Source organism: Herpailurus yagouaroundi, unplaced genomic scaffold (genome assembly GCF_014898765.1).
Source record: "Herpailurus yagouaroundi ecotype Mexico unplaced genomic scaffold, PumYag 185, whole genome shotgun sequence".
Taxonomy (NCBI): Eukaryota; Metazoa; Chordata; class Mammalia; order Carnivora; family Felidae; genus Herpailurus; species Herpailurus yagouaroundi.
In genome coordinates this window covers 2,015,451-2,030,426 of record NW_024412416.1, presented here as the reverse complement: position 1 = coordinate 2,030,426, position 14,976 = coordinate 2,015,451, and the positions used below count along the sequence as shown (strand labels likewise).

Here is a 14,976-nt window from a genome sequence, read left to right as displayed (position 1 = left end):
GACCGATTCATTAGGGACAGCTTTCCGTCCGTTGCAAATTTAATTTACGGCCATCCGGTGGCCTTGCGGCCGCAAGAGAAACACGCTTGCTTTGCCAAGACGGGAAGTCCCGGCCACTGTTGGGTTTTGTCCTGGGGGCCCCAAAGTCCTCACCTTGAACCCACTCGCTGGATGAAGAAACGTTGAAATGCTCGCCGTGCTCCGTCTGGAACACTTTGAACACCCGGGCAGCAGCGGAGCCGCGGTGCCCTGCAGGAGAGACCAGACCCCCCCACCGGATTCTGAGTGCTGTGATTCCGAGGCAGAGAAAGCCCCCTACGCCCGTGGATCCTGAGCTATTTCTTTAAAAAAAAAAAAAAAAAGTTTCAGGCCAATGTTTCTACTTGGGAAGCAGACGGTGGATTACGTCTACTGTCCCTTCTCGTGATTCTGTTTTAAGAGTCAACTTTTGGAGGGGCGCCTGGGTGGCTCAGTCGACCCAGGGTTTTCATCTCCGGGGGATGACCTCGCGGTTCGTGAGCTCGAGCCCCGCGTTAGGCTCTCTGCTGCCAGCGCCGAGCCTGTTTTGCATGTGAGCTCTCGCTCACAAGTAAATAAGCATTAAAACAAATAAAAGCTTGATTCCGGTGTTCCGGCAAGTCTATATTTCAGAGGCGCGTAATTTCTCACGTGAATTCCCGCCTAAGATTAGAACAGTGCCTTCCGCAGACTTCTCCGGGCAGAGGAGGCCCCCCTGGGTGGTAAAGGCCCATCCATACACTCTTTTTAGCTCCAAAGACTATCTCTGCTGGATTGTCCCAGCTCCCGCCTGTCCTAGGTCACTCGTTTCGAATTAAGTCAGCGACCACCTCTTTGCAAATACGTTAAATATTATCTCTGTGATCGGCTTTTGCCGCTTTGGCGTGACACGTTCGGGACGAAGGGTGTTGAAGGGGGCTCCGCGATGCTCGGAGGGAAGAGGGGGGTTCGGAAAGGGCCCCGTGTCCAGAGGGACGCCGGCGGGGATGCAGCCTCTATGCCAACTATTTATTACCGTGATATTCAATGTGGTCTTCGACGGAAGAAGAGGGATTTCCTTTCACAGTTAGGAAACTCCAAGGGTGTCTGCAAAAACCAACAAGCAAAAGTCAAGTTCTTCGCACGTCTCAACCTGTAGCGGAGGCACAGCCCAGACAGACTGCCACCAGCGGGCAGCCCTCCCCGCCGTTCGGGGGCGATCGGCCCCCTGGCGGGGCTTCCCGGCTCCGGAGAACAGGGGCCTCTCTCTGCCAGCGCTGGGCTTCCTCGCCACCTGGCTCGCCCGCTGTTGGCTTGCCCCGAGCGTCGTCAACCCCACTCTGGCATGAACCCAGGTATGAATCACAAACAAACAAGCCCGCGGACCCACATGCCACCCGCCAGGCTCAGTTTGGTCCTGAAGCAAGCGCTCTGGTTCCTTTAGGAAAACAAGGACACAGGTTCCAAGGGAGAAAGGTTCTTTCCAGGCTGCCCAGGAGGTCAGCACGAGGGAGACCCCGGAGGGCCTGTGCCCCGGCTGCCCCGGGAGCCGCACTGGCTTTGGGGAAGGAGGAGACGCGTCTCGCTCCCCATGGGGGACGGAGGAGGAAGAGATTTCCTCCCCCGAAGCGTGCTGTAAGGCAGGAAGGTTTTCTTACCCATTTCTGTCTCCCGCCTGCCCCGATGCCTGCTACAGCCTGAGATGCCGATAGATTACGGCACTCGAGAGCTTTTGTTCTTTTTGTTTAGAGCTTTCATTTCGGACAGGGAGCCTTCATTCACGCCTGGGATCTGACTGGGTCACTCTCTTGCTTGGGACCCTTCAGTGGCTCCCCGTTGCCCTTCAGGTGAAATCCACACGCCTTGGCACAGCGCGAAAGCTCGTCCCCTGCCCACCTCCTCAGCCCCCCCTCTGTCCCCTCCCGCCCTAACCCTCTTCTGCCACCTGTGCGCTGCCCCCACCCCCGGCCTCTGCACCTGCAGTCTCTCGTGGGGAATCTGCTTGTCCTCACCCTCACCTGCAGCTCGGCCCAGCCTCTTGCTCACGCGTCCCTGCCACGTCCCTTTCCACGCCTGCCTTCCCATGAGAGCTCAGCACACGTCGTCAGGCCCAGAGCCTCGGGCCGGCATCTGCCCGATAACTGCAGCCCCGGGTCCCAGTTCTACTGCTTTTAGAGGTTTTGAGTTTGCCCCTCACAGTGCGTCTGTGCAAACGAGGGGGGGAGAACGGAATCCCTCCTGCCTGTGTCCCAGGCCCGGGGGATCGGCCGTGACAGAACGTGACCGAGCATCCCCCCTTCCGGTGGCTTTGTTCATCAGGAGACACGTTATTTGAATCCTTATTCTGTGCCAGAGGCGATGGCAAATATTTCTCTCCTGTTGTCACATCTAATCCCTCCCAACGGTCCTTTGAGACGGCTCCCAATGTATCCCACTGTACGGATGCAGGAACCGTGCAGAGAAAGAACGAGTCACTTCCTGCAGCCACACCTACCAGGACGTGCAAATTCAGGCCAAATCAGAGGCCCGACGGTGGGCCCTCAGCTGTTACCTTCTTCTGCCGAGGCCCTAAGAGCCCAGTCCCCTGGTGGACAGCTCTCACGTGACAAATCAAGAAACTGGCCTTCTGGCTTATTAACAAGGGGATGGGAGCCCCCTCGGCTTCTGCTAACAAAGGAACCTCGAGAAACCAAGGTGTGCTCGTCATCTCAGACTACTTGAGCTCCTGTCCAGGCCCTTCTAGAAGAAACAGCCCCTGGGCTGTCAGGGAATCACCCCGGAGCCCGGAGCATCCCCTGAGCCCCCACCCCTGCCTTGCCCAGGAATCTCTGTCCAGCCCATAAAACGGGGGTGGGGGCGGGGGGGGGGAAGTGCTCTGCTGTCCCTGATCCTGCTCCCAGATCTGCAGAGCTGAAGGGAGGGCCCCCCCCATCTTCCAGCAGCCACAGGATGGATAACCTCAACCCCAACGTCCCACCGTGCTGAGGTCGGATCCAACGTGATAAAAAGGTGTGGCCACCGTGGGGCAAACGGCTTCCTCTCGGGGCCAATGCGTGTGCCCCAACGTCAGGCATGAAGCTTATAACCCGAGACAAAGCAGACCACGGTGGAGCACAACCCAGGGGCCCTCCTCCCCGGGCGTGCGGCCGGGCAGGGACACTTTATGTCTGCCAGTCCCCGGAGGGGGCAGGGACAGGGGCCGGAGGGGGCCGGGCAGGGACACGGATGTCTGCCAGTCCCCGAGGCACGCGATGACCCCTTGGCCAAAGAAACGGAAGGCGCAGCGAGCTGTGCAGACGTCCAGCTCATATTTTGTAAGCGGCTGAAGGAAATGGACGAGCCCGTGCAAGGAAAGACCGCTGCGTTTTAAGAAGGGAAGAAGCTTTTGCAAGAAAACCTGGGCGCCCAGACTTGCCCCGTGCAGACGGGCGATTGCCCGCCACTCCCCAGGCCGGCACTGGGGGGCGGCGTGCCGTGGGGAAGGGACAGAGGCTAGGGTGAGCTGCGGGGCTGCCCTGGTGTCCTGGCGGAGGCGACGGCCCTGACCGCGGTACCTGAATCCAAGGTGTAGGAAGTGTTTGCTGCCCAGCTTCGTCATGGCCTTCCTGGCCGCATCATCCAGGTTCCGGGACCCCTCGTCGTTCACTGCCACCGAAAGGATCCTGCCCGCGGGCACCGCGTTCAAGTACTGGACCAGGCGTTCACTCTCCTTCTTGGATCTGTAGGTGTCAAACCTAAAAAGGTCGGAGGTGGGGGGTTAATAGTCCTGACAGCAGCCCCTGCAAAGAGACGTCCGAGCTCACGGTTGTGTTACAACCACCAACACGCCATCCAGAGCCCCCCGCGGGCTGTGAGCTTTCAAGAAAGTCGCCTCTGTGCCAGCAAACGCCAATCTTCCCGACCTTGACAAAGGTCACCCGGTCCCGCACAGAAAATACCCAGGAAGCGTGACTTCAAACAAACATCTGTACCACCGGGGGTGCGCATTTACAGGGAAAAGACACAATTTCGCAACGACCCCCATGCAACTCTAAAGATTTGGTGCAGTGACAACAGAAATGCCCAAAGAATGCGTCTTGGGAATTAACAAGCGAAACTGCTCTAAAGCGGATCCAGGAGCGCCTGGGGGGCTCAGTCGGTTGAGCGTCCGACTTCGGCTCAGGTCATGATCCCGCGGTTCGTGGGATCGAGCCCCGCGTCGGGCTCTGCGCTGACAGCTCGGAGCCTGGAGCCTGCTTCTGATTCTGGGTCCCCCTCTCTCGCTGCCCCTCCCTGGCCCATGCTCGCTCTCTCTCAAAAATAAATAAAAACATAAAAAAAGGTGTTTTTTTTTAATGGATCTAGAAAAATGAGCTGGCATGAAGACCAAGATTTGGGGAAAGAAAAATGGTGGTGGTCACGGGGCTGGGGCCGGCTGGCTAGGTGCTCCTGAGCCCTCAGACTGGAGAGCAAGTGTCTATGCAGCTGGTGGGTCCGGGTCCGGGCCCGGGCCACTCATTCTGCGCCCCCCGCCCCCCTGGCTTCGAGCCGGGCCAACCTCAGTGCCACAACCACACCGCACGTCTTCACACGCCCTTCCTCACCTCCCCCTGCCCGATCACACGCTTACTGCCTGTCAAGGGCGGACCTACGTTCTTCTCCCTCCCGGAACCTTCTCAGATGGCAGCTAGTAGCTCCTGTGTGCGGGCGTGTGTCGTGTTGGCGACCCTCTTCACTCACACACCTCCGGCCGCCGGGTTCTCGAAGCCCCACACACGCATACTTTAACCAAAGGAGATTCGGCCGAGCAGCCGTTCCGTCTTGGGAACCTGAACCCCAGCTGCCAGGGTGGCTTCCCACGGACCGCCCAGCCCCGGGGCACCCGCGGAAGTCGCCCAGGGTCAAGGGTCTGGGCAGACCCGGGTTTGAATCCCGGCTCCGACACTCGCCGGCCTTGTGACACAGCACACGGAGCCCACGGGGCCTCAGTGTTTCCCTCCGTACGACATGGATGATCACAGAACCTACTCGGGGGATTGATGATACAGATGGTCGGTCAACGCGGTTAACTCGTCGTTTTGCACGAAGCCCAGTGAACGTCACTGGTGTTCACCGCAGGGCAAGGGGGGTCGTCCCGCATATTCCTGCCCAACGTGCCCTGTGTCCCCGCGGCCCCCTCCTCCCTGTGTCCCCGTGACCCCTGCTGCCGGCTCCCTGCTCCTCGTGCCCTGGTTCTTGCGGAGCCTGCGCCCCCCGCGTCCAGCAGCAGCAGGACGGCTCGGGGTCTGCCCGCCTGCCCCAGCCGAGTCCTTCCTGGGGGGTCCTCCCCTCCGAGTGCCCTGGGACAGCCTCTGCAGACTCTGCTCACACCCGAGCGGGGAGGGGGTGGGGCGGGAGGGAGCGGAGACTTGCCCTCCCTGCCTCTTAGGCATCTCTCGAGTGCTTCCATTTCCACTGCCGTAGCTTCTGCCCGAGTCCCGGCCGGCGGCCCCTCTCAGGCCAGGCAGAAGCCTCCCGGCCACCTCTGCTCTCTCTCCTCCTGTCTCCACCATCCATCCATTCTCTAGTCGGCAGTCAGAACGTTCTTTTCATCAGATCAGACCCTTCTTAAAACCCTCCAGGGGCTTCACGTCCCACTTAGAATAAAACCCGACTCCTTACGGTGCCCCGCGAGGTCCCGCACCTGCCCCTGCCCCAAACCCGGACATTACTGTGTCCCAGTGCCATCGCTCTGCACCCCCCCCCCCCCCGCCTCTCTGCTGGCCTTTCCGGGTTTCCATCACGACCCCCTCGCCACTGGCCCTTTGCACTTGCCGCCGTCTCAAATACTCTCTCCCCGGCTCCTGTTCACCCTGCAGTTCTCCGCTCAAATGTTGCCCCTTGAGGCTGGCCTTCCCTGGCTGACGCCACGTGGGCTTCCCTGGTCACTTTCTGCCTCTGCGCTGTGTCTTTTCTCCCTAATCACGAACGATCGTGATCTGGAACGATGTCGCGTGTACGCGCGTGTGCGTCTGCCCGTTCCCGCTAATTCTCTTCTGTAGGCAGATGCCCGGGGAGGGAGGGATGAAACTCCTGGAGGTGAGGGCCTCTGGCCGGCCGGCTCCCTGCCGTATCTCAGCGCCTGGACCAGCATCTGGCTACGGCCCAGGCTCGGTGAACGTCCGTGGAACGAAGGGCTGTGTGTTCACGTGAAGGCAGACCTTACCGGTCGGAGTGGATGACAGTCGCCGATTTGGGGTCGATGATATGCACGATGACTCCACGGTGACCCCAGCTCCTTTCGAAAAAGTAGCCCCCCTCCTGCATGCCGCCTGGGTGAAGGGTCTTGTTCAGAAACGTCCAGGAGAGCTTCTTCTGTCCGTGTAGCTCAAGGACGCCTCCTCTGCCGACCCCGATGTACTTGAGGCCAAAGTAGGGGTCCGGCTGAACGCCTTCGTCGGCCCTGCGAGAGAAAACAGCTGCCCAAAGTCAGCCGACGCCCCACGGGATGCTCCCTCCCTGACGGCCGGAGAACCGGTCACACGCGGGGACTTGGGAGGCCGGCAGCAAGGGCGTCACCGACCAGACGTCTGGCACCTAAGCCAGACGGAAGTGCGGCCGAAAGGCCAAGCCAAAGCCCTTATCGTGAGCTTGTACGTTGCTGCTTCGTTCCGGGCCTGACCGTGCTACACTCCGGTCCACGTCAGAGGCCCTGCACGGTGCACACGGACCTCTGTGTGTTTCTGGCCACCACTTCTGAGAACTCTCAGTTGGCCAGAGGCCGGCACCGTGTGGAAATCGGCTTTATCGTGTCCATCCTAACCCGTTGAATAGACACCCCCAGAGGCTCCCTGAGGCTCGACGTGACGGAAAGGCAGCCACAAGTCTGGCAGGGACGTGCGTCCCCTCGGCGTGGACCCACAAGAAACACAGCACCGCCTCCAGCTCGCCCCAGCGGCCCACGTCTGTGTTGCTCGTGGTTCCGCCCGGCGGGCTGTGACCACGGTCCCCGTCCCGCCATCCCGCCTCCCTCCCGCCTTTGGAAGGCCTCCTTCCCATCAGATCCAAGAGGAGCATTTGACCCGCGGAAGCTGACCGCCCACCTGCCGTACAGAACGATGCTGAAGTTGCCCTGGTAAGGGCAGAGGGCGCTCCCCGCGTGCAGCTCCCCTCCGTTGTCAACCAGGATGTGCCGGGTACGCAGGACGATCGCCTCGTCTTGGTCCTTAATGACCAGCTTTCCTGAGGAGGCGGGCAGGGGTGGGGTTGAAGAAGATGCGTGTTAGCGGGGAGGCCGTAGGGGGAGCTGCGGGCGGACCTGCCAAGCCCCCGCCTCGGCCAGACGGGCAAGAAGGCCGGTCTGTCCCGGGACTCCTACCCTTCCCGTGCTCACTACCGGCTTCTCCTCTCTCCTCTCACCCTGCGATGCGGGGACACCGCCTGCCGGCTTGCACCCGCCGCCGTGCGTGCCGTGCTCAACGGGCGAGCGTCTGGCGGCGTGACCAGCCGGCACGCTCCGGGCGCCAGCGAAAGCCTCCCTCTACGCTTCCTCCGCCAAGACTTGGACCGCCGACGGGCTGCTCCTAAGCGCCCAGAGGGGATGGCGGCATGACCCACCAGACGCTCTGACCCGAACCCAGGGCCCGTGACCGTCATTCCGCCCGTCCGGACCCCTGGCCGCCTGCTGGGCTCCGAGGCCGCGGCCGGGAGGGAGGTCGGGGGGAGGCCGGCTTACCTCCCTCTGAGACGTGGATGGAGTTCACCGTGGCAGAAGACGTGAGCAGCAGTGTCCTGCCCCGGCCGATGTGCACGCGGTGGCCCGGGTCGTGGCCAGGGCTCCAGGGCTGCAGCTCGGGGCTCTGGTCGGGGCACTCGGCCGCCACTGCTAAGGACAGAGGGGCGTCACTGCTTCCACCCACCCCCCTCACCAAGCAAAGGCTCTGCCACGTGGGGGCCTCCCCCACCTTCACGGCTCTCGTGGCCCGAGCCGCGTAGGCACAGGAGCCCTGGGGTCCGGCCCCCCGTCTTTACTACAGTCCATCCCACCTGTCCACAGGTCACTTCCTTTCTCCGGGGTCAGTCTCTCCGTTTACAAAACGGAGGGCGTGGCAGATGATTCTTTAAGACATTCCCGGACCCGAAGCTAGGTAATGATCTGCCCAGAGTTCTTGCAATCCAAGAGAGTCCTCCCTCTGGAAAGCGGCGCTCTGAGAGTTAAGGAAGCCCCCTCCCTTTCCGCGCGAGACTCTGACTTTAGTTAATTTTCTAGCTCTGCTCCCCTGGAAACCCAAGAGGGGATGGTGTTGTATCGTAAACCGGGTCACCAAGCAACGTGGCTTCGAACAAAAGCTACCCCTTATCAGTGAGCGGCATCTAAATGGGTCAGAACTGTGCGTAATTTGTTCTCTCTCCCTGGCGGAGTCGTCTCCCTGCAGGGTCCCCCCTGGGTACGTCTCCTGCGGGGACCCAGGAAGTCACGTCTATGCAGTTGTCGTGATGGACCACCACGGTCCTTTTTAAAAGAGAGTAATTTGGAAAAAAAGGTGCCAATATTTAACAACACGTTGTTTACATGCTAGTATGTTCTGTGGAACAGATGTTATTGTCAGAGTTGAGAGAGAGAGAGAGAGAGAGAGAGAGAGCGCGCGCGCGGCTCTGCGGGCCCGAGGCCCCCGGCCAGGGCAGCTCCCACACCTGGCCCCAGCTGCCACCTGGGGAACCACACAGGGTGGCTTCTGGAAAGCCATGTGGCACGCAGCCAGGACGTCCCCGGGCAAGAGAAACACGCCTCGCGCCCGCGCCGACGGCGGCCTATGTTTCCACCCTGCACCCTCCTCAGCGACCCGACGCCGAGCGCAGCCTGTGGCGGCCTCGGGGTCGGCATGTTTAGCTGAACGAGGGCCCCGTGGGGGGCGCTGGGGAGGCGCGTGTCCCCGGCCCCAGCGGGAGGACCGGGAGCAGCCCCCTGGCCATCTGGAAGAATCTCCCTGCAGAGAGGAAAAATCCAGAAGGAAACTGGTAGGAAGACCAAACGAGAAGGGCTTGCGTCCGAGAAAAAGCCCCGATGCCTTCCTCTCCTCCGTGCCCAGAGGTTGCTACGTACGAGGGTTGGGGGATTTGGGGGCTGGAGAGGCAGGAGGGCGGGGTGCAGGTGCCAGGAGGAGGTCGGAAGGGACGGACGCGAACTCCCGGCTCAGGCTTCGAGGAGGACGGTTGTGTCTCTTGAGCAAAGCGCGTGCAGGGAACGAAGTCCACGACGGGGGGCCGTGACCCCAGGAGGGATTCAGTAGGATCCCCAGCACGTCGGTTCAAAGTGGCGCTTTACTTCCGTCCCGTTATCTCTGGGAAGAGAGTGTCTGCCCCGCATTTACGCGTCCCCAGAGAGCTGGGAGGGGGGTGCCGGATACGGACCCCCGAACCCACATCACCTCCTCCTCTTTGTGCATCTGAAGGCAGTAACCGACCCTCTGTCCTCTGCCAGGCAGCCCGATGCGGGCTGGCCGAGCCGTGTCCCCACCCGCCCGGCCCCGGCCCACCAGCACCCCCCTTCCGCCCGCCATCCGCTCCGTCGTCAGCGTGAATCCGGGCTCTGGATCTCCTCCACCGAGCACAGAATTCCACGCCGTTTGGAAAGCACCTCTCCCAGCTGCTGGAAACCCCCAGGGGCTCCAGCAGTGGTGACAAAGTGAACACTAGGACGCTTGCTCATCGCTGGAGTCTCCGGAGCCTCCAGCAGGCACTGCTCTGCCTCAGCATTTAGCAGCCGAGGCTCCCGGGGGCCCAGACGAGAGCCCCCGTGGGTCAGTGCTCACGCCTGGGCTTGTCTTTGGGTCACATGCCTGGCTGGCTTCCAGCAGAGGCCAGAGGCCCCGGGCTGCCCTCCACCCAGTTCCGGACCCGGAGTATCCGTTTCCAAGGAGGCGTTCCCGCAGCGCGCGGAGGACACGTGTGGCCCGTGGCGAGCCACGCGGTGGAGGCCTGGCACCAAGAGCTTGCTGAGGAGGAGTCCCTTCGACCGCACGGGACACAGCCTCAGGGCCTCGCCACCCGCATCTCCCAGGACGAGCCGACGGCCCCTCTACTCCCCAGGCACACGCGTGGCACCAGACGTCACGTCTGGATCCGGAAGTGGTCAGCCTGAGCCCACGGGCCCTCAGGGGAGTGCAGGTCCCAGGGCACCGGCGGCTCCGGCCCCACAGCGGAAGCTTGGCGGTCACCAGACGGGCTCTTTCCTTACAGCTGGATGCTTGCACCTGGGGACGGCCCGTCTGGGTGGGTTTTCGTCCGTGTGAGCTCACCAGTGGCTGGAAACGGTCAGCGCCTTGGCTGGACTGTCTCTGCAGCAAGCACCCTCCCCGAGAGGGGCCGCGGGAGCGGGAAGGAGGGTAGAGGGAGGAGGGATGTGAACGCAAGGCCCACCCGCTCGGGGCACGGACGGCAAGACGTCAGGGAGAAGGAGAAGCGTGGACCAGGGGCAACCAGAGGCACGGCCGCCTTTCCGGGGGTTTAGACCCACACCCAGAGTGAGGAGGAGAGGAGACACCCAGGGTGCGGGAGGACAGCACCCCGTAGGGCCGCCCCAGGGCCCCGAGGCGGGCCCTCCTACGAGCGAACCGGAACCCCCTTCCTGGCCTGGAGCTGCTGCCCCTCGGTGTTTACGAGGGGCGAACACGACGGAAGAAGGAAGGAACGATATTCCAGCAATGCTGACAACTGTTTCGTCGAGAGCAAAAACGTCTGAAAGGCTGCGCGAGGGGCCGCGTGGAAGGAATGTCGCTCGCGATGGATACAGAGGCCCTCCTTCCCTCCGCGGGTTGAGGAAAACAAAACATAACCTAAGTTCCTGTATTCTTCTCGTAGGAAAGCATCCGGCTATTAGCGACAGCAGCATTTTAAAAACCAGAGCGGCTGACGGTTGGCGCTATGACCGCCAGCCCCGGGCTCGACCTTGTCTCCCATCTTCTTCTGCCTCCTTTGACCCCGAGTCCGGCTCACGCGGTGGCTGCTTCCTGCCGGCCCTGCAAACCGGCCTGGAGCTTCGGTGGTTCTTAGAAAATCGTCCAAACAGCAAGGTGACATCGAGATCAGAGCAGCGACCCTGAGCAGAGCGGCGCAAGGTGCCCGAAGCTTCCCCGAGCCTGGGATGGCGAAGGGAGAAGGGGACGAAGAGCTCAAGTGACGGGTGGCGAGCTGGGTCCCAGAGGTGTGGCCTTCCTCCGGCCCCCGAGGTGCTTTGCCAAGTTTGAATTAGTCGTGGACGCTTGACACGAAGAATTTTACGGAAAAATCTATGCTTCTGGCTTCTCTGAGCAACCCGCGAGCTCCCACCTTCACGCGTGACAGCAGATTGGCCAGATCTGAGACGCGGGGTCCCTCTCGAGGAGTGTGAACGGCCCAGGCGGCCACGGTGCCCACGCGGCCCCCCCACACTGCTCCGCGTCTCATCCTTGGCTCCCGCAGATGCCGGTTTGGAGCCCCTGGGGCCGATTCAGCCCCTTGATTGTGTGGACGACAAAACTGGGGCCCGGGGTGAGACTCGCCTGGGAAGGGGCGGGTCAGCAGGGACTGGCCGGAGCCCAGCCACCCTGCGCCCCCGCCCCGCGGCTGCCTCCCACCGAGGCGCGCGGCCGTCCCGCGGCTTTGTAGTGACTCACCTGCGGACGCGGCCAGGGTGAGCCAGCTGAGTGTCAGCATCGCCTGGAAGGTGCCATCCTGCCTGCTGACGGCTCCCATCCTGGCCGCGCGCTCCCTGAAACCGAAGCGAGCTAGTGAGACCCAGGAGCCGGGCGGGCTGGAGTCAGAGAGGCGGCAGATGCGCGTGCGCACACACACACACACACACACACACACACACACGGGGCCACCTGCACACACAGCACAGCGCCCCAGCCAGCGCACAGGCCTCAGCCGCCCCGACTCGGGGCCGGGCAGACCAGGGCACGCGAGCCCTGTCACCGTCCCGCCCGTGTCCTGCAGCTCAGAGACCCGGTGATGGATGGATGGATGGATTTCATCCTCGGAGCTCGAGCTCCCTCTCCTCCAGAATGAAGCTTTTTTTCCTTAAGTTCAGAAGCAGAGAAAACAAAAAATACTCCTCCCCCCCCCCCCCACCCCACACTGAATGTGAGCTGGGAATCAGATGCCATGAACGTGCTGTGTGATCTCAGTGTTTTTGATTGACCTCTCTGGGCCTCAGATTCCTAATCTGGCAAATGAGAGTGTGGGCTGGCCGATTTCTAAGCTTCACTCCTTCTTTTATCGGTCCGTGCTTCTAAAGCAAGTCTTGGTGGGGGCGCCTGGGTGGCGCAGTCGGTTGAGCGGCCGACTTCAGCCAGGTCACGATCTCGCAGTCTGTGAGTTCGAGCCCCACATCAGACTCTGGGCTGATGGCTCGGAGCCTGGAGCCTGTTTCCGATTCTGTGTCTCCCTCTCTCTCTGCCCCTCCCCCGTTCATGCTTTGTCTCTCTCTGTCCCAAAAATAAATAAAAAGCGTGGGAAAAAAAATTAAAAAATAAATAAATAAAACAAGTCTTGGTGATAATATTGAAACCCTGACTATGATGCCTGTGTGTTATAAACCCTCTGTATGGTACCTGCCCGAAGGAAGGTGAGGCAGACAGAGACAATCGTCCCCCGGCGGTTCCCTCCTTACCTGGTAAACGAACCCCTGACTTTGACCTGGGCGTATGGCCAGCTAGTCTAAAGGCGACCTCTTCCAGACTCTCTTACATTTAGTCGTGGCCTTGGAATGGAGCCCCAGTGCGGTGTGCGAATTCCAGGAAATGCCCTTGAGGGAAGGTAAGAGGACCTTCCTCCCTCCTCCCTCCTCCCTTCCTGCTAACTGGAAGGTGGATATGACGGCTGGACCTTGTGGCTACAGAGTGCCAGCCATGCGGAAGGTGGCAAAGCAAATCTAGAGGAACATCTAGGCCCTGCCCCTGCGGAGGCCTCGACAGCCCTAGACCATGGGTTTATTTTTATGGGAGAGAGAATTAAATTTCTATGTTGTTAAACTTCCGTTTCATTAAAGCTGCTTCATTTTTTTCCTTTTTACTCATACGGACGGTGAATATGGGACTCTGTCTAGAAAAGCCTCAAGATAGGAACTTTAAAAGAAGATGCCAGATCCCCCTGCAGACTAGAATGCACCTGTTAGAGGATGCTTGCTTGTCCTCAGGCCCCATGCGGCCCACACCGAGGGCCTGGGGGGCGACCAGCGCCGGCTTCCTTCCCCGGGGCCCCAGGTCCTGTCCTGAGCGACACGGAGGCTGTGCCCAGGCACTCACCGACGGAGGGGCCCGAATCCCGCTCACCCAACACAGGCTCCTCCCCTTGAACTCGCTCGGGGACAAGTCTGACCCACCCTGGCCTGTGGGCTCCAGGTCAAGCGCTTTGGGGGAGCTCGGGGAGTCGGGCAGGCAGGAGGGTCCGAGGCGGAGCCCCCTGCCCTCCGCCTGGCCGTCCCTCGCAGGCGTGCGGGGAGCTGAGGTGGGGGGAGGAGAAACCGATACTCTGAGGTTCAATGCCCGCGGTTTCCTCCCGGCCCGGCCCAGGCCTGGTCTTCGAGAACAACGGGCTCATTCTAGTGCCTCAGCCGGCTGCTGGAGGGACGCATCTCGGCATCTGGGAACGGCGCCTTTCCCATGGTCCCAGGGGAGGAGTGTCTGCGCTAGAAAGGAGGGGGCCCCGGGGACGGGAGGGCTGCATGGCCCTCCGGGGACGGCCACAGCCCCGTTCCAACTCTTGATCGGTTTAGAAAACCCAGAGGAAGTGTGCCGTCTGTTGCTGAGAAGGCCCAGGTCGTCGTGGGCTCCTCTGAAGGGGCCTGCACTTTGGGGCCATCGGCCGGGTAAAGGGAGGGGACAGGCACCGAGGCTGGTGGTGACGGGTATGGGAGGCAGTCTGGGTGCGGGCACCCCTTCTTGCCCAGCTGCCAGGGGCCCCTCAGGAAAGCATCTCCTTCGGTGGCCTCAGATTTCCCGTGGGCAGAGTGGAAGTTTGCGTCCAGCTGTAGCTCTGACGTTTTCTGATCGCACCATAGTTCATTTCAAAGACCAAAGAAACAAAACAATCGCTTTCTGGATGGGCATGAAAACAATTCCACTTGGCGGGGGGGGGGGGAATCGCGCTCAAAATCTCTTTTCCCCAACATTAAGGAGACCTGTGCCGTGTCTCTGTCTGACCCCAGGAGGCACAGACGTCGTGCCCGGAGAGGGGAACCCCACATTGCTGGGGTCCGAGGGGCCTCTGCACTTTCTCTCTCCGCAGTGGCCGCGAACAGAGACCCCGAGAAGCGTTCTGTTGAAGCAAAGCCCCAGACTTTCTCTGATCTCACTGGGGAATTCACCAACGGGGGACAGCTTTCTCCGTGGGCCACTAAAAGCTTTCTGGCAACGAGAGCTGAGATTCGGCCTCTCCGGCTGGCCAGACTCGGTCTCGACCCGGCTCCCAGCTGCCAAAGACCCGGGGAGAGCGCGTTGGCCGATGGCGCTGGGGGTTTCCACAGGAGGCCGCTGGCCAGAGCTGGCCGACCGCTGCCCGATGGCCCCGAGCCGGCGATATCCTACTCCGTTTTCCAGAACAGGAGCATTTCTGCCATCCTGCCGCCACCCCGGCCTCTCGGGGTCGAGAAGAAGCGGCACCTAACCGGGAACGAGCTCCTCCTCCAGGAGGCCCGGGCCGCAGCGGCCCCGGGGCCCAGCGCTTGTCACCTGCAGAGACAGGGGGCAGAGTGTCGTTCGAGTGTCCAGAGAAGCCCCCGGACAGTTGCTCAGCCCTCCCCAGAACAGCCTGGCCCCACAGGCCGAGAGACCGACCGCCCCGTGGGGCCGCGCAAGCCGGAATTCTCCAAGAGTACCGGGTGCGGGCCCGGAGGAGCGGGAGAGGGTCACTTGAAGCTCTGCGGCAGGGGTGAGATGGGACCTGCCGGGCTCATCCGTCTCCCCCTGTCAAACCCACACGAACCCGGACAAGGCTCGGCCCAGCAACCAGCAGGACCGCGTGGTCCGGGGTCCTCGGTCC

The 14,976-nt window shown here is 61.6% G+C and overlaps 1 protein-coding gene across 4 annotated transcripts in view; it reads right to left on the bottom strand.

Annotated features, from left to right (window-relative positions):
- Nucleotides 1–14,590, bottom strand: part of CEMIP (cell migration inducing hyaluronidase 1) — a 55,864-nt gene extending 41,274 nt beyond the window's left edge. The window contains exons 1-8 of one of the 4 annotated variants that reach the window (XM_040493473.1): nt 13,105–14,590; nt 11,610–11,704; nt 7,691–7,840; nt 7,059–7,197; nt 6,182–6,418; nt 3,552–3,731; nt 1,034–1,104; nt 154–249 (exon numbers count right to left, since the gene is read on the bottom strand). In XM_040493473.1, the coding sequence (XP_040349407.1) occupies nt 154–249; nt 1,034–1,104; nt 3,552–3,731; nt 6,182–6,418; nt 7,059–7,197; nt 7,691–7,840; nt 11,610–11,704; nt 13,105–13,139 (1,003 nt within the window). In that variant the 5' untranslated portion in view covers nt 13,140–14,590. The remainder of the gene's footprint in view (nt 1–153; nt 250–1,033; nt 1,105–3,551; nt 3,732–6,181; nt 6,419–7,058; nt 7,198–7,690; nt 7,841–11,609; nt 11,705–13,104) is intronic. The other 3 variants (XM_040493472.1, XM_040493474.1, XM_040493471.1) reach the window with 3 other exon arrangements.
- Between the last annotated feature and the right edge of the window lie 386 nt (nt 14,591–14,976).